This window comes from Fonsecaea nubica (assembly GCF_001646965.1).
Source record: "Fonsecaea nubica strain CBS 269.64 chromosome Unknown Scaff54, whole genome shotgun sequence".
NCBI classification, from domain to species: domain Eukaryota; kingdom Fungi; phylum Ascomycota; class Eurotiomycetes; order Chaetothyriales; family Herpotrichiellaceae; genus Fonsecaea; species Fonsecaea nubica.
In genome coordinates this window covers 180,158-204,048 of record NW_019173727.1, presented here as the reverse complement: position 1 = coordinate 204,048, position 23,891 = coordinate 180,158, and the positions used below count along the sequence as shown (strand labels likewise).

At 52.4% G+C, this 23,891-nt stretch overlaps 8 protein-coding genes across 8 annotated transcripts; 5 read left to right on the top strand and 3 right to left on the bottom strand.

The window, feature by feature from the left end:
• Positions 1–46: 46 nt before the first annotated feature.
• Positions 47–883, bottom strand: AYO20_07642 (hypothetical protein; the record flags this gene model as incomplete). Its single annotated transcript, XM_022645927.1, has 1 exon — positions 47–883. One exon carries the CDS (start codon positions 881–883, stop codon positions 47–49), a length of 837 nt encoding a protein of 278 aa, XP_022498172.1.
• Positions 884–1,170: 287 nt separating this feature from the next.
• AYO20_07641 (signal recognition particle protein SRP54) lies at positions 1,171–2,745 on the top strand (the record flags this gene model as incomplete). Its single annotated transcript, XM_022645926.1, has 1 exon — positions 1,171–2,745. One exon carries the CDS (start codon positions 1,171–1,173, stop codon positions 2,743–2,745), a length of 1,575 nt encoding a protein of 524 aa, XP_022498171.1.
• A 967-nt stretch (positions 2,746–3,712) lies between these two features.
• Positions 3,713–4,509, top strand: AYO20_07640 (hypothetical protein; the record flags this gene model as incomplete). The annotated part of the gene is made up of 2 exons (XM_022645925.1): positions 3,713–3,808; positions 4,174–4,509. 2 exons carry the CDS (start codon positions 3,713–3,715, stop codon positions 4,507–4,509), a joined length of 432 nt encoding a protein of 143 aa, XP_022498170.1.
• Positions 4,510–5,400: 891 nt separating this feature from the next.
• AYO20_07639 (hypothetical protein) lies at positions 5,401–6,632 on the bottom strand (the record flags this gene model as incomplete). The annotated part of the gene is made up of 3 exons (XM_022645924.1): positions 5,401–5,647; positions 5,700–6,490; positions 6,582–6,632. 3 exons carry the CDS (start codon positions 6,630–6,632, stop codon positions 5,401–5,403), a joined length of 1,089 nt encoding a protein of 362 aa, XP_022498169.1.
• An 814-nt stretch (positions 6,633–7,446) lies between these two features.
• Positions 7,447–9,746, top strand: AYO20_07638 (hypothetical protein; the record flags this gene model as incomplete). Its single annotated transcript, XM_022645923.1, has 4 exons — positions 7,447–8,376; positions 8,492–8,656; positions 8,803–9,545; positions 9,665–9,746. 4 exons carry the CDS (start codon positions 7,447–7,449, stop codon positions 9,744–9,746), a joined length of 1,920 nt encoding a protein of 639 aa, XP_022498168.1.
• A 644-nt stretch (positions 9,747–10,390) lies between these two features.
• On the bottom strand, positions 10,391–14,135 carry AYO20_07637 (hypothetical protein; the record flags this gene model as incomplete). Its single annotated transcript, XM_022645922.1, has 2 exons — positions 10,391–14,014; positions 14,064–14,135. The coding sequence occupies 2 exons, from the start codon at positions 14,133–14,135 to the stop codon at positions 10,391–10,393; spliced, it is 3,696 nt and encodes a 1,231-aa protein (XP_022498167.1).
• Positions 14,136–17,246: 3,111 nt separating this feature from the next.
• On the top strand, positions 17,247–20,775 carry AYO20_07636 (hypothetical protein; the record flags this gene model as incomplete). Its single annotated transcript, XM_022645921.1, has 4 exons — positions 17,247–17,498; positions 17,762–18,216; positions 18,442–18,667; positions 18,721–20,775. The coding sequence occupies 4 exons, from the start codon at positions 17,247–17,249 to the stop codon at positions 20,773–20,775; spliced, it is 2,988 nt and encodes a 995-aa protein (XP_022498166.1).
• A 955-nt stretch (positions 20,776–21,730) lies between these two features.
• On the top strand, positions 21,731–23,888 carry AYO20_07635 (hypothetical protein; the record flags this gene model as incomplete). The annotated part of the gene is made up of 4 exons (XM_022645920.1): positions 21,731–21,940; positions 22,033–22,437; positions 22,539–23,748; positions 23,812–23,888. 4 exons carry the CDS (start codon positions 21,731–21,733, stop codon positions 23,886–23,888), a joined length of 1,902 nt encoding a protein of 633 aa, XP_022498165.1.
• Between the last annotated feature and the right edge of the window lie 3 nt (positions 23,889–23,891).

The window sequence follows — 23,891 nt, the reverse complement described above, 5'->3', positions numbered from 1 at the left end:
GGGCGTCATACCCAGAAAACTGTTTCACACCCAGGCTGTTCTCCGACTATTGCATCGATATGCTCTGAGCGTCCTTTTTCCCTGCGAGCAGATTCAAGAATCCCTGCTTGCTCATCTCGTTGACCTTCTCCTCGCGGTTTGCCATTCCTATAGTCCCCTTCTTCCGCTCCTCCTTGGCCACCTGTTCAGCTTTGACTTGAGCGGCGCGGACGGCGTTGAAGAGCTTGACCACACCACGCTGGGCGATTTTCCGCAACCTCTTTTCTTCCTCGGCCACCTCGCCCGCTTGTCCTGAACTGAGGCCCAAAACGTCCTTGACTCTTCCTCGTTCCAGCTCTTCCTTGCGATCTGACCTCAATTTGGCCTTTGCCTTTTTCTCTAAGCGGTCGTTGGCGAGGGAGGCGCTCGTTTCCGCCGCCTCCTTACTTCTCGACAGGACGGGGTCTTTGCGAGCTGATTGTGACAGCTTGGTCGACAGGATTTTCGATATCGAGGTAGAAAACGCTTCCGGGTCGTTCCTCTTGCTTGTTTTTCTCCGTCTGTCTGTCTCATGAGGGCCTTCTTCCGTGCTGTCCTCGTCCGAAGTCCCAGCTTCGTCAGAGTGCTTCTCTTCGTCTTCACCTTCCGTGTGTGCATCAGATGCATCCTCTGCTTCCGCAGGGGGTGGCGTCTTCTTTTTTGACTTGGTCCTCTTCACTGCAGGCTGTTCATCGTCGCTATCATCCAAATTGACGGGAGTGAATCCTTGTTCTTCTTGGTCCTCGTCGTCGTCGTCGCTTGAGCTGTGGTACTCGAATTGTTTGCGAAAACGCTTCTTCGGCCGCTCGGTCTTCCCACGCATCCCATCTTCGACTTTACGCTTCTTTTGTGATAGAGGAGCCATCTTGGGCGTGGTATGACGGGCGGATCGCTATGGTTAATGGAGAAACAAGGCGTGCTGGCTACCGCTCGAGATCGGCCAAGATTTGTTCTGGAATTTCTTTGAAAATTCCCGGCAAAACTGCGGAGCGACTTGGACTCCCACTTTTGATGTCGCACTCTTCCCCACACTCGCATCGAGACCATCAACTTCGTGTCCGCCTCCATCCTCTTTAATCTCGCCGTCCCCAAGGCTTGAACCTACCTGTATATCAGTAACCCTCTTGCAATACCCATCCCATCCCTTGCAAGATGGTTCTCTCAGACCTAGGTCGGCGCATCAATGCCGCCGTGTCGAACCTCAATCGAGAACCCAACCTCGACGAGAAAGCCTTCGATGCCATGATCAAGGAGATATGTTCGGCCCTCCTGTCGGCCGACGTCAATGTTCGGCTTGTTAAAAACCTGCGAAAGTCGATACAGAGTGCTGTCAACTTTAAAGACCTTCCACCTCACACAACTTCGAATGGCAAGAAGCGCATGATCCAACAAGCGGTCTTCGAACATCTAGTCCAACTCGTCGATCCCCATGCGGAACCATATAGACCGAAGAAAGGCAGGTCGAACGTGATCATGATGGTCGGTCTTCAAGGCGCGGGAAAGACTACAACCTGTACGAAGCTGGCGAGGTACTACGCCGCCCGAGGTTTCAAGGCCTGTCTAGTCTGCGCGGATACCTTCAGAGCAGGCGCTTATGATCAGCTGAAACAGAACGCTACAAAAGCAAAGATACCGTACTACGGTTCACTCACACAAACGGATCCTGCAGTGGTAGCTGCTGAGGGTGTCGGGAGATTCAAGAAAGAGAAATTTGAGGTTATCATCGTTGATACCTCAGGGAGACATAAACAGGAAGCAGACTTGTTCCAAGAAATGATTCTGGTACAAAATGCCATCAAACCTGATCAGACAATCATGGTTTTGGACGGCACGATTGGTCAAGCGGCCGAGGCACAGTCGGCCGCGTTCAAAGCCACAGCTGACTTTGGTGCTCTTATCATCACCAAAACAGACGGTGGTGCAGCCGGAGGAGGTGCTATCGCTGCTGCAGCTGCAACCCATACTCCTATTATCTTTCTTGGTACTGGTGAACATTTGGCAGATCTAGAGCGATTCGATGCAAGATCATTTATTTCCAAGCTCCTTGGATATGGAGACATGAGCGGTCTGATTGAGCACATTCAAACACTCACAAGGGAGTCAGCAGGGATGAAGGAAACCCAGAAACATTTGGCAGAGGGTATCTTCACGATCCGCGATATGAAAGAGCAAATCACGAATATTATGAAGATGGGCCCGCTTTCCAAGATCGGCAGCATGATACCCGGTATGAGTGGCCTGATGCAAGGCATGTCCGACGAGGACGGGACTGAAAAGCTGAAAAGAATGGTGTACATCTTTGACAGCATGACGACCAAAGAACTGGACTCTGATGGCAAAATCCTGATATCACAACCGTCTCGAATGGTGCGAATCGCCTGTGGCTCGGGCACCAGTGTCAGAGATGTCGAAGAACTTCTGACACAACATAAAGTGATGGCCAGCGTCGCCAAGAACATGGGCCAGCAGAAGAAGAACATGGCCAAAGCTAACAGTATGTTGCAAGGCGGTAACAGGCAACAGCAGCTCGCAGCCATGCAGAAACGGATGCAAAGTATGGGTGGCGGGCGGGGCGGGATGCCTGGTGGTGATCTAGGCAAGATGATGCAGATGATGCAAAACATGGGTATGGGTGCTGGAGGTGGAGGCGGTGGAATGGATGCTCTCATGCAGCAGATGGGAGGAATGTTTGGCGGCGGCGGGGGCGGCCGGGGCAGAGGAAGATGAATGAGTTCCAATCCATTGAAACCCTTCCAAATATCGCTACATGAAGCAAGGCAACTGCCCGTCGAAGACCTTTGGACCAAGGACACATGGCCCGAAGGCTGCTGCTCTCCGGTACGAATGTTCGAGGCGGGGTGATCTCAGCAAGGCGATCCCGGTCGTCAACTCATCGTTAAAAGACTCTTGAACAGAGGCCGGGTTGTCCCTGGCTGGGACCAATGTGAGACGACTGTTGGCTGGCTTGTTGTACGCCAGAATAAGCGTGGCAAGGACTCTCGGCCACGACGAATGAACTACCTTCACAGCACGCGCGCAGAAGCGCAGAAGTCTGGGGAACGCCTACTCGGGAAGGATACACGGCAAAACTCGTCCCCTCCGGGTTAGATTGTGGCTCGAGGACATTCAGACACTGAATGTTGCAGCAGCCGGCCGAACCAGTTTGCCGAGCAACACAATGGATGATGACTAGGAGTGCAACGAATTCAGGATCCCACTTTGCACCTCGCAGAACGGGAGTTGGCATATCGTACAACGGGTTCTACGTGTTATCGAATATAGTTGATTCGGAAGAGTGATTTGCCGTCCAGATTCAAACAAGTTTGACTATGGGCCGCTTCGCGGTCGCAGAACTCATTTCTACCCTCTCGAGGTACACTCTTCAAGTACGCGGTTTAGTACCTTTTTCTCCCTGTGTGGCGGCAGCCTTGCCATGTACCTTGCTGGCGTCCATCTCTCCGCCAATCGGAAGCCCGGAACGCTTTCGCCGCAAAATCCCGCTCCGATCGACAAACGCGAATTTCTTTTCGCCGCAGGCATTTGCGCACATGGGCCCAAGCGATTCTTCATCTACAAGTACAAAAGTGCTTGCATCAGTATCCCGCCCAATCTCGCACTCGGACAAAACGAACCCTCCTCCTCCTCCTCCTGACCACATCCACTCCTTACCATAAATTGAACGACGTCCTCCACGATGGCGTTCCCAGGCGCATTCGGCGGACCGGGGATGAGCGGCGGAGCAGGAGGAAACGCAGGCTTGAGCGAGCAGGAGCAGCAGATGGTGAAGATGGTAAGCCAGCACAAAATATCCTCGAACTTTCGTGTGGTATGGGGCAGGATGCGGTGTATGACACTCTGGCGTTCTGGCACCATGGCCGTGGAATGGCGCCAGAAGATCCGATAGCTAATTGAATGGGATGCGCGGACACAGATGCAAAAAGGAATGGAATCCTGCGTCGCCAAATCAGCTTTGGCGGGTGGAATGGGTTTCGTACTCGGCGGCGCTTTTGGTCTGTTCATGTCGAGTGTAAGTTACACTATCTTCCCTCCTCTTCGCATCGACCCTTCACCCGCAACCAACCTGTGGACGATTCTGTCTCTCGTGGTCATGTCTTCCGTCGCCAAATCCTTTTGACTGACTGGTCTCTGCAATAGATGGCCTACGACACTCCCTTATCGCCTCAGGGCCAGCAAATAACCAACCTCCCGGTCCGCGAACAACTCCGCCGAGGCCTCAAAGACATGGGTTCGAAATCATACTCGTCGGCCAAGAACTTCGCCCTCATCGGTGCGCTTTACAGTGGCACAGAGTGCTGCATAGAAGGCTTCCGGGCCAAGAGCGATCTCTCGAACAGCGTCTCTGCCGGCTGCATAACGGGCGGGATATTGGCGCACAAGGCAGGGCCCCAGGCTGCTGTGCTCGGGTGTGCTGGTTTCGCAGCTTTCAGTGCGGCCATCGATGCGTACATGCGCATGCCGGAGAGCGACTGATTGATAAAGACAAAAAAGACAAAAGACACTTTCGATTCTCTGTTGTGTGATCAACAAGCCGATGGATCCTAATTGGAGATGGATTTTTGGTTTTCACACGACGCATGGAGTTCACCGGCGTTTGGGAATTGTTCATGGAAATAAATGTACAGCATGCACAAGTTTCGGATTTTCGATATCGAATATCGTGCCAGCACCTGCATATATGGTCGCAGGGAAGAGCGTTGAGCGAGGCATTTGCACGGCGCAAGAGGAAGGTTTTGGATGGCATCGAGGGGAATCTCCTGAAAGAATGCGATTGTTATATTCGACCGAATTGCAGAGATGCCAACTATAAGGTTCCGGCTGTATGAGATATGGCTTGATGGGAATGAACCTCTGGCTTCAGGTTCGAGCAGGAACGGCATCACGGCGCAACGGTGACGGAATTGTTGTGCGTATTATTGTTATTATATGTGCCCGGACTGAAGACGGCACGAATATATGGCGTGCGAACGAGCGGGCAAGTGTTGTGATGATAGATCTTCTCTCCGCTTTGCACCAGCTACCTAGGTAGGCATCAAATGGCCACAACGGCCCGATTACAAGAACATCGTCCACAGTGTCTTGTCGAATTACCAGACAATGAAGAACAGGCGTGAGATGGGTATCTTCGGTCCCTCATTGGGCAAATATCTATCCCGGAATCATCAGGGAGAAAGAGTGTCAATGCAGAAAGCAGGCGTGTGTGTGTTGGAGACAAGTCCGTGGAGGAAAGATAGGTAGACAAGGCTGTTCGCGAAGATCAGACCGCGAACCATCCAAGACCGTTCGTCTCCGCTAGAATCGGTGTGGCATTCCGACGTGGACCATACCAACCCTCGCCATACTTCCTACAGCTTGAGTGACGCTTTAAAGCTTCTCCTTTTCAAACTCGGCCTTGTCGACCACGCAAACGGCCTTCCCCTTCATCTTTCCCGAGTGAGCCAGCTCAACCATCTTGGGCACTTCCTCCAACCCGTAAAAGAGATTCGTTTCGACCTTGATTCCGTACTTGGCCGCGTCGTTTAGCATTTGCTGGCTGTATTCCTGTCCGGCGATCAATGTCCCCTTGATGCGAATGTCTCTGAAAATCAGTTCCTGGAAGGCCACGCAGACCCTACCCTGGAAGTCAGCGTCATTGTGGTCACTTGTAGCGAGGGTATACCCACCGGTCCGGCTGTGCAGTCTGCACCATGGTTCCATGCATCCTCGTGATGGCACAGGCCGTGTCGGCCGAGGTTTCGTGTTCCGACACGTTGATCGAAGCGTGGACGCCCAGGCCACCTGTGAGCTTCTGCACCTGCTCCACGACCTTCTCCTTGCCCTCGCGCGCGTCGAAAATGTGCTTTGCGCCCGCTTTTTTGCACAACTCGAGCCCTTCGTCTCTGGCATCAACGGCAACGACATTGAACCCTTTGGCCAGTGCGAACTGAATGCCCAGGTGGCCCAGCCCGCCACCGGCACCCACAATGCCCAACCAACCCCCCTCTGGAACCTCGGCAACAATGATTGCCCGATATATTGTACACCCAGCGCAAGCGAGGGGTGCTGCACTTGCGAAGCTCACTTTGTCCGGAATATGACAACTCGTCCGGCTGTCCACGACGTGATACTCACTGAAAGCGCCGTCCACGAAGACACCAATGTGGCCCTCGATGTGCTCACAGTACTGGTGCCAATCATTCGGACCCTGGCAGTTGAAGCACTTCTCACATGGGGCCCGTGGGAGACCAGACATGACACGATCGCCCTTTTTGAAATTGGTGACTTGGTCGCCGACGGCAACGACGATGCCTGTCCCTTCGTGTGATGCGGTGCAGGGCAATTTCGTCGGGAATTTGCCGGCAACTACCATACTGTCCGTGTGGCATAACGATGCGACCACCGTCTTGAGCAGGATTTCGTACGGTTTGAGGCTTGAAGGGGTGGGAACTTTATGGATCGTATACGGTTTGTTGAACTGATGCCACCCATAGGCACCTCATATCAGCTTCTTGCCTCTGGCAGATGGTGGTTCATTGATTTTGCTTACAGCCACGTCCTGGACTTACCTCTACGATTTGCACCGCAAGCATTTCTTTGGGGACGCCCTCGATCGCCATGTTGAGAGATCCAGTCTTTCCTGGGTTAGTAGTTACTTTGGTCTGTCGTGTTGGCTAGAAAAGAAAGGATCCTAGAGCGAACGAGTCTGCTTGAGCATTCAACCCCTCAATGGCACTGATGTCGGCTGTAGTACAGGAACACAGGGAATAAGCCTTGATCATTGAGGGGACGTGGGGCTTCGGTATCGGCGATCAACTCCCGTCGGCGGGATGCCCATCATGGTAAGTCCGGAGACAGATCGCCGCATCCGAGAGGCTGGATTACATAAGAGCCAAGCCCAATAAATCAACTAGGCTCAATGCGGCAACTGTGTCTATTCTTTGACATGGACGGACAGAATCAAACAACCAACTCTTTGTGTCCGTGGACGTTGCGTCAACTTCATCCTGGGGCGGACATACTGCGTTCTGCCTCGCCGGGAATGATGACCTCTCAAAATCCTTATGCTATAGGTCCGCTATGGCTCTCAGGCAATGGCAATGGCAAACAAGTGCTGAAGAACAGTTTCATCACGAAATGCAGCCAGAGTTTGCGTCGTAAAGTCCTCGTTCGGCGGCACCACAAACTTCTTTATCGAGATGCACGAGCTAAATGCATCTTTTATTTATGGTCTGGACGGTCACATCTCCTTTGTTCATTGTATCTGTGTTTTGGATGCGTTCAGGTTCTACTTTAATCGTGATACCACCTGCACCCCCGATCTTTCTCCATCATTGACAGTCAAGGGATGGCTTTCTCACGTTCAGCTCCAAGCCCCAAAGACCGCTAAGCTTGCTTAACTTTCTGATCCCGAGTATACGTCCTCCTCACATCATGCCTGAACAGGGCAAGCGCTTGGACGGTCAGCCGTTCGAGGAATTCGACTTCGGTGACGGCAATGACTACATCATCAGATACCGTTCCAGAGTCGACGCAGAGCGACAAGTTCCTCAGGACTTTGACCAGGCATGGTACGACGATAGAAAACAGCGAGGCGCCTTTGGCCAGGTACCGGAAGAGGAGTCCTTCCTTCGCAAATGGCTCTACTTTGAGCAAGACGAAGCGGACGATGCGGAGTGGGGTCCCGTCAGACTGATTGGAAGAGGCGGATATGGCATAGTCGGCCTGTGGCAGAAACGAAATGACCAAAATCAGATTGTTGACGAGCTTATCCTGAAGCAATCCAAGTACAACGAAGCCACCACCAACGTCGAGGCCACTGAAGCCGACCCTGCCACGTATCCGAGACAGCTGACAGAGGCCGTCATCCACAGGGACATCAACTCTCAATATCCTGGTGTCTCACCGCAACTGCGCGAATACAAGTTCATTTGTGACGACCGTCGCGGGCAGACAGGTCGATACCGGTTTTATTTGGAATACTGTCCCTACGGCAGTCTGTATCGCCTCTCCCGCCTTTACCGATGCTGGGACACCTATTTCCCCGAGGTTTTCATCTGGCACCTCTTTCATTCCCTGGCAAAGGCGTGCGAGGCTCTTCGGGATGCTCCCCCGTACGACAGCAGAGCCATCAAAGAGGAGTACCTCGAGACTGTGCACCTGGAAGACTTGTTCTGCCTTCACCTAGATTGGAAACCAGACAATGTGCTCCTGGGATATCCGCACGGAGGCGAGGAGTACCCATCCGTTCTGTTGAATGACTACGGCCTATCCTTGTACTCGGCTTATCACGACTCGGAAGAACTGCGAGTGTGGAACCCAACTGAAACGTGGTGGCGTGGCACGCGTTCCCACAAGCCAACGGTAAGCAGAGCGTTCTATCTTCTTCCCTTGTCCCTTCTGCTTGCCCTTCCTTCCTTTGATATGTTATGGATTGTGATCCAGCCATCCGGACCAAGCTGACGAGGAACCGATGCAGGAACAAGCACATTTCGGTTCGAATTGGGAGATCCCGCCAGACGGCGGCTGGGTCAGGACTCACGATGCCATACGTCGGCCTCACGATTGGTACGGAGCTGCGCAGGAACGTGAGACAGACAATCTTGGTTCTGGCGGTGATGTGATCTTTGATCACGCATTGAATGTAAGTTTGGTCTTTTTATCCCAGTTGCGGAACCGATCCTGGCAGATGCCGTCCCTTCTTTGGGTGGCGTGTGGTAGTGAGAACCGTTGTTAGATGTCTTAAGAGAGAGACACATTTGCTGATATATCCACCTTGTTTTCTTTTAGATCTACGGCGCTGGACAGACTATATTCGATCTCATGACACTCCGAGGCAGCCCCAAACACCTCAGCCAGATCCGAGCCAAGACACTCGAAAGATACCGGCGGAACGGGAACCACCAGATCTCGCACGTCCACACCAAGACGCCGGGCGTCTATAGCAGCCGGCTCCGCCACCTGATCCGGCGCTGCCTGGACCCGGACCCGGCGAACCGGCCCTCGCAGCTCGAGCTCATGGACCAGACGCGCCGCGGCCTCCGCCTCGCCATCAAGCGCGCCAAACGCCACGGCAACTACCCGCCCAAGGTCTACTACCGCGGGCACGAGATCAACGACATGCCCCTCGGGGACGCGGGCTTCCAGCCCTCGCGCAAGGAGTTCCGCGGCCTGATCGAGCACGCCTTCACCGACCCGGACGAACCCATGCTGAAGCTGCCCGCGGCAAAGTACGGCGGCTTCCCTGCCGGCTGGTCCACGGCCAACTGGAAGACCCTGTACAGCCAGCGCAACCCGCACGATCGCTGGTTCAACGGGCTCGACAACGCGGCCGTCGCTGCCCGGGCGCCGCAGTCGCCGCCGCCCCCATCGAGCAACGGCAGTAGTCACGACAGCGACGATTCCAGTGATGACAATGACGACAACAATAACGGTGGCGGCGGGAACCTCCAGGGCCAGGGCACGAAGACAGCCCAGCCAAAACCCAAAAAACTCCAGTTCGCCGTACGGCATGGAAACCTGGTCATAGCTCCGTGAGGCTAGAGACAACGACACAAGTACGTAGGTACCTTGAGGTTGAGTCGGCCTTGTGGCTCACCGCGCACGGGGGCAAGTCCACGAGAAACAACACAATGCGACACGACAATCCAAGGCAGCCAGACAGAATGGACAAGGATGAAGACGAAGACGAGCATCGAGTGGCCAACGGGGCATTCCAGAAGACAGAAGGGTGAGTATTGTTTTTTTTTCCCCCGCCATCTCGTGGCTTCGATTCTGAGAGTGAATGGCGGTGGTTGCGGTGGTTATGATAGCGGTAGTGTTGGTTGTGTCGAGTTGACAACAGTTAAAGAGCCAGATTGCAATTGTTATGTGTGTATGGATCAACTTTCTACCGTAGGAAATCTCATTTCGATAGACTAGAACGTGGTCAACAGCGATGTTGGTGTTTCCAGATTACCAGAAAAAAGAAACATGTAGATACTCAAGAAGTGTGGTTGAGTAATGCTTTTCGATCTGAGTCGTGGCTTTTCGTTTTTCTCTACAAGAACAAGGACAAGTGTCGGTCGGGGTATCCTCTCATTCATTCCACATGCCGGTAACAAAAGGGCTGGTCGCCAACTAGCGAGGCGTTGCTAAGACAGAAGAGTCCCTGAAAATTCGGAGCAAACAATAAAGCGCCGTCGCTGATGCCCTGCACGTAACATGGATGAAAGACATCCCGTAAAGTATGCCGCATAGTATGCCGTGACAAATCCTCAAGTCTGCCTTGGTTAGTGATCAAGGACACCACCGCTATGCATATGTGCCAAAAACCCCCCCCCGATTCTGCTCTAGGAAATCCGTCCACTTCGTGCCCATTTTAACCCTCGATTCCCTTTCATGCCCGCCTCGAGCCGTCGGCAGGAAACTCATCGGACACAATCAATCTCGTATTGACATTCATGCTCCCAAGTTCGTTCAGCAAGAGCTTGAATGCGTATGGCAGAGTCATTCTGACCACGTTCGATCCCGATTCGCCTGCTTTGCTGCACCGCTGACACCATCGTGCAAAGGCCATGAAGCCACAGTTCTCACAGACGTCCACTTGATGTTGGTCGCTCGATAACATTAAGCGCTCGCGAAGCAGTTGTGACGCACCATATGCGATGAGGCAGTCACGTTCCATTTCTCCCAATCGCAGACCTCCGTCTCTAGAACGTCCTTCTGTAGGTTGGCGTGTCAGAATGGCTCGCGGGCCACGAGAACGACTATGCATCTTGTCTTGAACCATATGCTTGAGTTTCTGATAGTAGATGGGTCCAGTAAAGACGTAAGCAGGGAGGGGTTCACCAGTAATTCCAGAGGTGAGATAATCCTTGCCATCGTAACTGTAGCCTGCTTCAATCAGGGCTCTTGACATATCTTCGAGCTTGCTACCACCAAATGCGGTGCCGTACTCGAATTTTCCTTTGAGAATACCAGCTTTTCCAGACACAAGCTCCAACATTTTACCAACTGTCATTCGAGAGGGGAAACCGTGAGGGTTCATGATAATGTCCGGCGTAATACCAAGATCTGAGAAGGGCATGTCGACTTGCTCGGCAATAATTCCCACCACACCTTTCTGCCCGTGTCTGGAAGAGAATTTGTCGCCAACTTCAGGGACCCGTGTCTGCCGCGTTTGCACTTTGATAATTTGATGGCCAGGTTCGGCTTCGGTCACCATGACTTTGTCAATATAACTCGGGTCTGGAAGACGATATTTCTGTGGTTGTGGATCCATTCCAAAAGTGCGAGGACTATCGGAGCCATTCTCTGACAAGCCTGAAGAGTTGGCGTTCCTGGGGACATATTTGTTGACGTAGATCTCGCCGCTACTGACTTTCTCGCCGACAGACGCGACACCATCTGAATCAAGCAGAGCATGACCCTTGGCTACGGTGCCGTCACTATTCTTGGTGGGTGGGTAGACCATGTCGCTTGTCTCATTCGCATAAGTCTTGATGCTGACAGGATACTTTCGAAGAACCTGGCAGCGGCCAAAGCCGCGGTCAACCGATGCTTTGTTGAGGACGAGGGCATCTTCGATATCGTACCCGCTATATGACATGACGGCCACTGTCGCGTTTTGGCCAGCTGGGAGTTTGTCGTATTTCACCAGTTCGATGGTTCTGGTCTTCACTAGGGGTTTCTGAGGATAGACCATAAGATAAAGTAATGTATCAATCCTCAAGAACTGGTTGTTAGCAATGAACCCGATAGCTTGTTTTCCCATGGCGCACTGATAGGTGTTTCGAGGCGACTGGTTGTGATGGGGATACGGAATGAGCCCCGCAACGGCTCCGAGGATCGTAAAAGGTTCAATCTCCAAGTGAGTAGTCGTTGCGGAGATATCAGATTCATACATGGCGATATTGCTATCATTCTCCTCGTTGACGTCCAAATACTCAACAAGACCGCGGGCGAGGAAGTCGTCAAAGTCCATTGAACCCTGCCTGAGGGACTTCAAGTACCGCTTGGTGACCTTGGACTTCTTATCCTCAACGATGATCAAGGGCCGGCATATCCGACCTTCATCTGTTGCCACTTGGATTGTGTTGTGGTGATGGTTGATGAAAATGGACACGAACTCGGAGATTCGTCCTGATCTGCGGAGCCGTCGAAACGAAGAAAGAAAGTGAGAGGGTTGCCGAGTGGCGGCTACAGGAGTGCCGTTCAACAGCACGAGGTACGAACCAGGAGAGTAGAGTTCGGATCCGCCGACGGTGACTATGTCTTCAGCACCTAGCATAAAGATGAGTCGTTTGATCGGTGCCTCTTCGTCATCTGTGGTGATGTGTGTCATCAAAGCTAGGTTCTTCACCAGACCACAGGCTTCACCTTCAGGCGTATCTGCAGGACAAAGCATGCCGAAAGATGATGGTTGGAGGGCCCGCGGGCCGCTGACTTTGCGTGTCTTCTCGAATTGACTCGATATGCGGGTCATCATGCCGAGGGAGGCGATGAAGCTCAGTCGACTGAGCAAGTGGGTGACTCCAGCTCTGTCCATGCGAAATCGCTTCAAGTTCCAATTGCCCGTCGCGATTGCTCTGTTCATGCCTTGAGTGATATTGCCTTGTGCTCCAACCATGATCCTGACAGGGTCTACCAAGGCGGTTTTATTCTGTTTCCTCAATTCTTTGTCGATTTTCTGCTTGACGTCGTAATTGAACTTTTTGAACAAGTCCTCAAAGAGAAGAGACAGCAATTGTCCAGCCAGCTCCAGCCGCTTGTTGCCGACGTAATCTCGATCATCGACTAAGCCCGGGTTTCGCTTTGCCATCAGGGCGCGACGTGCCATATGGGCTACGTAAAGGGCCTTTGGTCTGAAGTTGAGATCCTCGATCGGGACATGAGCTATGAAGACGGAACTGATGGCCTCGACAGCTTCCTGAACAAAATTTCTGCGAGCTTGTCCGAAGGGAGTCGACTTTGCGGTAATCTTGAGGCGTGCTCCGATGTATTCTAAAGCCTGTTGTTGCGTGTGAATTTGTGTTTTGATCGTTTCTTCAAAGTTGATGGCAAAGTCGTCTTGTAGGTTCCTATCGAGGCCAGCAACGATATTCATCATGTCCATATCCGACGAAACACCCATTGCCTTCAACAGGACACAAATGGGTATGTCCTCCTTGAGAATGTTGTGTTTCATATACAAGAGGTCCTTCCTGAGGACGATATAGCTCTTTGACTTTCTCGCATGGGTGGAGCTAGTGACCGAGGCAGTGATCAGGTCTTTCTTAGTATCGGCTTCGACGATGATGCGGTTCTTGCTGAGCTGTTCCTGGACTAGAATGACCTTCTCAGTGCCGTTGACAATGAAATAACCTCCAGGGTCCAAGGGGCATTCATCCATAGCGCACATCTCGGCTTCCGACTTGTTGGCGAGAACGCATTTGTTGCTCCGCAACATCACTGGCAAGCGCCCGATTGGTACTGCCTTGTGACGCCATGCATCTTTGGTCTTTGTATATCGGATATCGACCAAGATTGGAGCTGCATATGTAAGATCGCGGAGACGACACTCGTTTGGGGTGACAGTCGATTCCCTGAATTCTTTCAGTTGAAATTTGTCCATCTCATCATTCCTGCAGGGCTTTCCAATGTAAATGTTTTCGTATTTGACGTAGAATCTTGGATCAATGTCGCTCGTAATGATCGGTTCAGCATCGATGATCTTTTTCAACTCGACGTCAACAAAGTGATTGAATGAGTCCACATGTTGTTTGACCAGCCCTTTCACCTTCAGGAAAGCTGGGAGCAAGTTCCATTTGTCTCGTGCAGTATCGATAGGATCGGTCAGGGATTTATCATAGTAGAAAGGTTCCAGCGCCGCATCGAAGCTGTCTGCATGGTGATGAGGTCTTCGGGACTGTCTTCCAGTCTTAAGGGTTTCCTTCAGGGTCTGCCCGGCTAATGAGTCTTGGGCGGTACGCTCGTCGAGTGACGCCCCATCTTTAGCAGATGCTTTGCGCACTGCGGAAGTCTGTCTCTGTCAAATTCCTCCTTAGCGAACAAGAGCAGGTTCAGTTTACCTTCGGGATGGGTTTTCGAGCCCCGTGTAATGGCGCACCGAGCGCGCTATCGGTCTTTCTCTTGGGTGGCATTGCTCGTCAGGGGAGAGCAAAAGAGGAGGGTGAACGGTCCACAGGCAAGCCTTGCATGGCTTTGTGTTACAGCGAAAGATCCCAGACTGCGGACGATTTGGTAAATGCAATATTGCAAGGCTCAAACGAATCATCCGTCGAGGTGGGCAACTTTTTTCGTGAATCAATTCTGCCGCAGGATGAATGACTAAGCGAGGCCAGGGCGGTGAAAGGAGGGGTCAGGCTCAAGTGTGGAAAGTGCGCCGAGCGTCTGCGATCAAAGACAATTTCCCACACAATCAGCACCAGGGGCTATTCCATTGGACAAACGCCATGTTGTACCTAAGTTCCTGAAAGCCTCTGGGCAAACTTCCCCTCCTTTACTATCCATCCATGGGATGACCCTGTCAGTCTGAAACACACAATGGTCTGAGATTCCGACGTTGGCCAGAGCACGGATGCGAATGCCCAACAAGGAGAATGATTTGCTCTTGGGGACGCCGTGGACGCCTTCACTCTCAAGGTCTGCACCAGCGAGTGTGGGGGCTTTTCTGGTCAATGGCCTCTTTTTCATTCTTTTCATGCAGGGGATTCACTTGTACAGCTGGCCAGCGGGTCTGTGGCGTGCTTCCCGTTGATGGTCTTATCCCTCAATCAGATTCGATCCCGGTTCAGCACTTGCGTCAAGCCTAACGAAGCTCTAGCTTGGAGTCTGCTCGAGCGTGCGCGATACTTGGACCACTTGCGCTATGGCTGATTGGGCATGCTGCCGGGGTGCTTTCAACAATGCGTTAAGGAGTGATTTGCAATATGAAGTGGCCACATCGTTAGCCCACTTCACAGTCGCTTACAGAAGACGGGGCCTTTCAACTTTTTTCATGCTTGTCGCTTGTGGTCCTATAGAGAATCACCACAATACGGTGCGAGCATTAGCTTGGGCAGGAAACCTCATTCCGTAGCACCGTCTTTGGCAGGCTGCTGAGGTATACATCTCGGAAGCAGGCTCAATATGCCATTCACTGCTTCTAGAGCCCGGACCAGGATTCCCGGCCTTGGTGATGCTCCTAAAGGGTCACAGCATGCCCGTACCAAACTAGAGGTACATATGTTAAGCACCGGTGCGTTTGACGTCGGGCCGACTCCTGAATGCAAACGTCCACGTCTTTGGTTCTCACGAGCTGTCTGCCCTCGGGTCATGCGTCTGTCAATGGCCTTTACGCTGAAGATTCCAAAATTGCGGAAAGATGACATGACACTGCTCTCTGAATGTTATCCAGGCAGGGGCCAGGGCTGTGGGGTTCAAAGTGACACTCCGGTGGTCAAAGCAGGGCCAGAATTGGATCATTGCGCCATGCCGATCAAAAAGAGAGTGGACACTGAACCGATATACGAGACCAAAGTATCGCTCGGGCGCAGAACTTTAGAAACACTCGAGAGCCGTTCCACACAGCGGTTCACAGAGGTACCTACATACGAGGGTGTACTTGGGATGTACTAACAAACCTCGGCCAGCGGATGGATTCCATTATTCCATTCCATTCCTGGTGTCACTGTCTCTGAAGCAAGGCCCACGATGAGGACTTGGTCGGGGGTTGCTGCTCGGCGGAGACACCCTCATTTCTCCCGCTTGACCGCCTTTTGCCCTGGATAGACCATGGCTCATGGGATTGGGGGAGCCAAATAACGCCTCCCGGGTCCAAGTGTCTTCCCCACACAATTTACTCGTCTGACGAGCAGAGAGCATGGACGCATCAAAGTGAGCGAAGGCTTGAGCCACCGTGCCGACACTGTTGATGCACATACAAGACTTGACCCTATTGGCGCAGACCTGAGTTGCGTCGCCATTCTGATGAGCAAAGAAAAGATTTCTCACTCGCCCCGTGCGTGGCCACCCATTGCCTATCCTGCAGCAGCCAATTCCGTCCTGAGTGGCCCTGTCCACTGCCCGCAAGGTCTGATGGAGAAGGACGTATCTTCCTTGCAGGCTTTGACCTGGTCACTGTTCGTCACTTGCTCGCTTCTGGTCCCTGGCTCGCGGCTGCCGAGGGGAAACTGCTCAACAAGAGCCCACCCAAGGGTTTGTGCGCAGTGAGATACGAGTATGCTTCAGGGGACCTGCCTGTAAACGAATAGGCTGACCAGCCAAGTTGCAGTAACCTGCAGACGGAGAACTCTATCTACTCCAGTACATAATTCAACAACCCTTAACTGGGTGCCTGGTGATTATTGAAGAGGGCAAGGTGTGAAAAGAGGTAGACAAAGCAGTCCGAGAGGGCATCCAAGGATACCGGAGTCGGTACCACCGAGCCACCTAGAGAACCCCAACAAGAGAAATGGCAACAAAGGTCGAATTTCGACCGTTCGACCTGGCTGTCCAGGTCTTCGACTCTGACCCTGGTCAGTCGATGGATTAGTCCCACGGCTAACCAGAGGAAAAGCACCAGTAGTGGCAGAGGCAAGTCCCCTAGCCAGAATACCCACGCTGCAGGCAGGTGCCAGGTCAAGCTAACAACCTCGTCTAGGCCGCTACCCATCGAGCGCCAGTACCCACGCTGGGCTCTGGCGCTTGCCTAAATGCGCACCACCAAAAAGGCCCCAAGGGTCGAATCCAACCTCCACTGCTACTCTAGCACTCTCCAGATTCGAATCCCGTTTCTGAGGTGCCTTCTTCCTACTTGACCTCTTGCACGCTTGTAACAATATTCTTTTCTTTCCTTGCACTCTGCATTTTCCTATCACTGTCTTTATAGCATATCTCGACTGCCGTGCTCCTTCTCGCGGCGCACGCAGCGTTGGCTGCATCTATTTTCCCACTCCCTTTTTGTCATCTGGGGGACAACGCGCACCTTTGCGGGGGATCGCCTCACAGGTCTCTGTTCATTCCTATACTGAGTACCACCGTCTGCTGAACCGTCAGAGTTCGGAGTATCGGCCTTGCTCCATTCCAGGTACGTACGCATTTCACAGGCCTCGAGCAAAACGCGTACCGACCTGTCATTTTTTAAGTCTGTTCAGCCAGTCACCCCCGATCTGAGCCCTACCCCTCGAGGGTCAGCCTCACGAATCATCTGGGTCTGGAAAGTCGATGCATCGAGTTTGCTAACAGCTCTATTGCACATGTAGTCGTCGAGCATGGCTTTCCCGAACACACTTAGTGGACGTATGGAAGAACTGCGCTTTCCCAGCCTGCGGTCCCCGGACGCCGAGAGCCCATACAGTTCGAATGGCTCCTCTACACGAGAACAAAACCCATTCTTCTCAAACATGCACTCTTCGTCCAACGATGCCCGTGCAAGCCTCCAACGTCGCTTCACAACAGACTCGAGTAAGATGCCTGTGGCCAGACCGTTTGGTCAGCAATATACGTCCATGAATTCAGCGGCGGTATGTCACCTTTTCTGTACAACGCTTAGTGTGATGTCAGGCTGTGATGTTTGAGAAAGGAAACAATAGGACATTGTGGAGCCAAGTCCTGGTTGTGAAGTGAATTTTGGTCTCAGATCCTCTAAACACCGCTGGCAAAACCATGATCCTTCTTTGTTCACGATCTCTTCTTCAGTTTACACTATCCAACAACTTTTACGCATCTCTTTTCCTTGAACGCGAAACTTCTGGTTATCATCATGGCTGACAACGATCCACAACAGGCGAAGAACAAACAAATGTACGATGATATTCAGAATGCGAAGCGTAAGGCGGAGGAGCAGTTGCGGCTCTTGGAGCTGCAAGAACGGAGCCTTCAGATGGGAGCCTCTACTCAAGACCTTGAGCGGATCTCTACCCGTATGAATCGAATCAGCCTCAACGGACCTGTCAGCGAGCCCACCACCCCTCCTGAGTATGCTGAAAGTGGTTTCAGCAATCGGTTCTCGCGCTCTAGCAGACTGTCTATGAACAGTATCATTTCGCCCCCAGGTCTCAGCAAGCGAGTCTCTCAATCTAGCTCTCAAGTCACCTCACCCCCAGCAAATCGTCTATCGGGGAACGGTATCTACAGTCAAGCTCAGAAGCCATCTGCGAAATCAGTGCCCGGATCTCGACGAGGGTCTGATGAGGACGAATATTACCCCGAGGACTTGCCTACCACTCGAGCTGCTGCTACGTAAGTTGACTGGAAGTTTCAGTTCATCCTCACCTTCCCCTGGTCTTCTCCTATAATAGTCTTCTCAGAAGCACATGACTAAGGCTTCACTTTTTCATCTCACATCGCTTCACCGCTTGGCGACGAATCACGTTACTTTTTGATCCATTCAACTCATCGCCTATCTACCTCACTGCTCTTTGTCATTATCAAGGAGAACAAGCTTCTGACCTCTTTGACCTCCAGGTTGAATCGCTTTTCTATGCCAGTCAACAGCAGTCGTCATCCCCAACGTCTCAGTGTCAGTGGCACTGGTGCCAATTCATTTGGTCTTGCAAACACCACCAGCTTTCTCTTTGACGAAGACGATGATAAACTGCACCCACTTGACTTGACTTCCCCTATTGCAAAGGCCTTTGCGCAGCTTGAGGGTGACGACACCTTCCCAACGTTGACCAGTGACGGCCTTAAGGTATGCTATTCACCTCGCTGCTCTTCTAGGCATGAGCTCACTCTTTATTAAAGCTTTCTGCGAACTCAGCCGCTTTGGATCTCGCAAATTCCAAGACACCAGATCTTGACTGGACTCTTGGATCTCGCTACAGACCAGCCCATCAGAGCATGCCTCATACAGACTCTTCCATGTACAGACCTGTTCTTGCCAATCTCAACCTCAGCAGCCCACCTGCGGACCGTCCAGCAGATCTGACGCGTCGCAAGTCTCAGCGTCATTCACTCGGAGTCACCTTTGAAGATTCTGCCCCTATCCCTGCAAATTTGACCGTCTCTCGGCCCACATCTCTCCAAACTTCTTATTCAACCAACGACGTCCCGACAGTCAAGAAGTCTTTGACTTTGGACACAGCTCCCACGCCTCCCAAGACTCAGGCTGAGCAACAGTTTCATAACCACAACGTCAGTTTGGGACGCATTCCTGCGAACGCAGTCAACAACCGTCAGAGTCGAGAAGTTGCCAACGGATCTGTCAAGCTAGAAGACAAAGCCATGTCCTCTACGGCCCCGCTGTCAAGCCTACACGCCAGTGCAGCGCCATTCAGCACATCTTTCACCAGTACCTCAGATTCCAACGTGATGGCCTTGGCGAGCCCAACCTCGACGTACCCACCTCCGCAACCCTACATGTACAATATGCAAACTTTCAACGTCAACCAGATGAATCCCCAGGCCCCCGCTGCCGGAACCATCCAGCCCTTTGGCCAGTCTCAAGGGATCTATGGTGTGAGCAATACGTATTCCGGCCCGCAGCGTTCTGGCACTGGTCGTCGCAACCACAGCGATGAAGCTCGATTCAACAATGTTCCTCTCGAGTCTTACCGAGGAAATCTGTATGAGCTCTGCAAGGACCAACATGGATGTCGCTACCTCCAGCGCAAACTCGAAGACGGCAACGAGGAGCATATCCAAGCCATCTTTGTGGAAACTTGTCCTCATATCATCGAACTGATGACTGATCCCTTCGGCAACTACCTCTGCCAGAAGTTGTTCGAACATTGTAACGAGGAGCAGCGAACCACTTTGATCAACACTGCTGCACCAGCTCTGGCGACTATTGCTCTTAACCAACACGGAACCCGTGCCCTTCAGAAGATGATTGAATTCGTTCATACTCCATCCCAGGTCGATACCATCATCCAAGCGCTGTCTCCCCGTGTTGTCGAGCTAGTCCAGGACTTGAATGGTAACCACGTGGTCCAGAAATGCCTCACTCGTCTGGGCGCCGAACGTTCTCAGTTCATCTATGATGCAGTTGGCAACTTCTGTGTCATTGTTGGCACTCATCGTCACGGATGCTGTGTGCTGCAGCGCTGCATCGATCACGCTCAGGGCTTTCAGCGGGCTCAGCTCATCGCCAGGATCACCCACTGTGCCTTTGACCTCGTCCAGGACCCATTTGGAAATTACGTTGTGCAGTACATTCTCGATCTGGATGAAGCTGCGTTCACGAAGCCACTGTGTGAAAATTTCTATGGTCGGGTTCCAGCCTTGTCGAAGCAAAAATTCAGCTCCAATGTCATTGAAAAGTGCTTGCGTACTGCCGACACGGATACCAAGAGAGCCATGATCGAAGAGATGCTGATGGGGAATGAGCTTGAGAAGATGCTCCGCGATTCCTTCGCCAACTACGTGGTCCAGACCGCCATGGAGTATGCGGATCCTACCACCAAGATGCGTCTCGTTGATGCCATTCGTCCTATTCTTCCCCTTATCAAGCAAACTCCTCACGGCCGACGAATCGCCAGCAAGATTCTTGGTAACGATGTGTCAGGTCGTGGCAACGCGCCTTCTAATGATAATATCCTCGCAAGTTTCAACACTGGCCGCGCGAACGGCCGCCGCAATGTTCAGATTGTGGGTGGCGGCTTCAACGGCATTCGCACTGCCGACACCTATGGTTCTGCTGATATTTCAAACAATGTCACTGCTAATGGAAATACCTATGGTTTGATGGATTCAACTGGCAACATGTACAACGCCCACAATTACGGCAATGATCTCGGGCCAAACGGCTATGCTGGCTTCATCAATGGTTCAGTTGGCGGTCCCAACAATGTCATCTGATGATTTGGCTCCGGCACCGAGACTCTCGACACGCTTACGAGTCACGAAATGATGAAAATTTGAAGATTCCTTTCTGCAAACGCATTCCTAGATCTGTGGCCTGCGTCGCCTCATCTTCATGCGTGCTTTTTCTTACGACTGTACCAATCGACACCACCAAAAAAAGCGTTCGAATTCTTAACGACACAAACATTCCACGGCCCTCACACCTGTATTATGCTCAAAAAAAGGCTATTCATTGGTCCAGCATCAGTCTGGCAGGAGATCGAAGACTCATGGCGAGTTTTGGAAAGAACCTAGAGCTCTTGCATGAATGATGGCTTGGTTACCCTTTTCTCTTCTGTCCCACGGGTATGCAAGTTGGGAGGGTTAGGAGATATTTCTTTCGTGTGCATTTCTGGACAAAAAACTTGATTGGGAAAATACCAAAAAAAAACACATGTGTCATTCAAGGAAGCATGGTACCGACACCTTTGTCTCGTATTCACGAGCATTGACTGGGAACTGGCGAAATGTTTCATTTCTACACAGAGATGGTATTGCTCATTTTGGAAAGCAATGGATGCCTGACTGTGGTGCCGTGGAGGAATGGTCTATGTACTCAACACACCCAAGGTCTCATTTTGGCTATGTCTTTCTCAAGGGAATGCAGAGCCTGTACCATCAAACAGAGACTAGACTCGATAGCTAGAAGCAATTGTATCTTAGACGAAGTCCTGGTCCTTTCAGAGTGTGCATAGCTTTAGGGGGGTTTCGTGCGACGGTTGAATGTGGTCACCCTTGATTTGTACTGCACACCGTGGCGATGAACGATAACAGTAGCTACCAGCAGCTTCGTAGAAATGAATGGACCATGTAGTAGTCTACGAGCTGCTCAGCTGCTGTGCTGAGGCCCTTTTGCGGCGGTTGCGGCACTGACAGACCTGTACCACCAGTGCCTCTCCTCACCTCCTTAATGTGCGGGGAAGCGCGCGTACAGATTCACGACGCGTTCAAAGCAGACTCGAAGCGAAGACTCGACAGGACGAAGACTCGACGCAGCACCACCTTACCACAGTTGCCAGAGGAGATGGTGGCTTTGTTATCACCTGAATCACTACATTCGATCCTGCAGAAATGCCCTTGCCGGAGGCCGCAGATCCAAGAACTTGCAACATACTACAATGTGAGTTGAACTGAACTTGTCCTCGTCGCAAATAAATGTAGGATTTGATCCAAGGGCGAGCCCAACTTTCTGACTCGAGAGACCTAACGCAGGATATCTTCCCCAGCCCTTCTGTCCTCGTCGCCTACGGCCTCGAAAGCACGAGCAAGACCACCGCCATCGTCGAAGTGCTGAGATGGAGAGAAATTCCGCACGGAATCGTCAAGAGCAGGGAGTGTCTCTCGCAGCGGCACCTGCTGTCCAAGATCTTTGCTGTTTGCGTCGCCGCCTTGGGACGGGAACAGGAAGAACAACAGGAGGGCCAGACAGAACAGCAGTTCGACAGGACGGACAGTATCAACGCACTGGTGGGGAACTTGCGCAGGCTGTTCGAACGGGTCGTGGTGGACTCGAAGAGCAACAAGAAGAACAAGTTCGTGGCAGTGATTGAGGAGGCCGATGCGCTGAGACAGCCGGGTCCAACACTGCTCCCTGCACTGGCACGGCTGGGAGATGTGGTATGTTATAATGGACTTCTACACGAGTCTTGGATGAGTGGTTGATTGATTGAGTGAGCGAGCGAGCACACCTTAAGCTAACTCGATACCTTGTATGAAAGATCCCTGGGTTTTCAGTCATCTTGACCTCGAGCTCCCCGCGACCTCTCAATCTGCACAAGACCGGCGTGCCGTGCGTCCACTTCCCGCCCTACACGCGCTCCGAAGCCATCTCGATCATCGTATCTTCTGGACCGACGCCGCCTGCACTCAAGCACTCAGCCTCAGCCTCGTTGTCAGGTACCTCCACCTCCACCGCCAAAACCGACCAGCAGCAGCACGCCGCGCTCCTGTCGAGGCTATACGCCCAGTTCGCGGTGACGGTGTACGACACCCTGATATCCTCGACGTCGTCGACATCCATAGACACCTTCCGGCTGGCCTGTGAGAGGCTGTGGCCGCGGTTCATCGAGCCCATCGTGTCTGGTGAGGAACCACCGGGAAGAGTCAAATCGTGGGACTTTGCGAGATTACTGGTGCGGAATCGTGGTCTGTTTCGATCAGAGGGAGAGGATGCGTTGCATAACACGTTTCCAAGGACCCCGTTGCCAGATAACCCTCCTGAAGCGGGTTCGTCTCTACAACAACAACTACGACAAGATGCGGTCAGGAATAGCAGTGCGCCAGCAACGCCATCAAAACGATCCACATTGGACTCGAGCAAATCTGCAGCATCGAATGAACTGCCCTCAAAACCGTGGCTATCACAATCATCATCATCATCATCCATAACGCGGCCATCACTCCTCAAGCATTTCCCGACCCTTGTCCTCCTCTCAGCCTACCTTGCAAGCCATACACTACCTAAACACGACATCCTGCTCTTCTCCCGCTTAAGCGCCACGTCCAGTTCGATCAGCAAGAAAATCCGCAGACTGAGGCAGACGCCGACAAAGAGAAAAACAACATCTACCCCGAGCGGGACGCCAACAAAGGACGCCACAACCCCCACCAAATCACGCAACAAGTCTTTGTTTGCCGCAGGGGCGAATCTGGGCATCCCACGGCCATTCACCCTTGAGAGGCTTGTCGCGATACTTCGCGCAATCCACCCCCAAGGTATCCCCAATCGGCCAGGTCGTGGTGTAAGCGATCGGATATACCGTGAGCTTGGGGAGTTGGAAAGACTCAGACTCGTTGTGCGGTCGTCTGGATCTGGCGCGGTGACTGGGGCTGGAGGAACGGGTGACGATGCAGGAGACGAGAAGTGGCGGGTCAATGTTGGTAGAGAATGGGTTGTGAATATGGGACACGTGTGGGGGATGGGAGTCAGTGAGTACGAGATAGACCCAGACTCGTAGTGCCACAGACATCTGTTGTCATCACCGTCCACAGGGAATTCTAAGGAACTTGCAAGCAAGTATCCGCAATTCATCCCTCCGCTCCGCTCCCACCCGACCTCACATTGGTAGCAG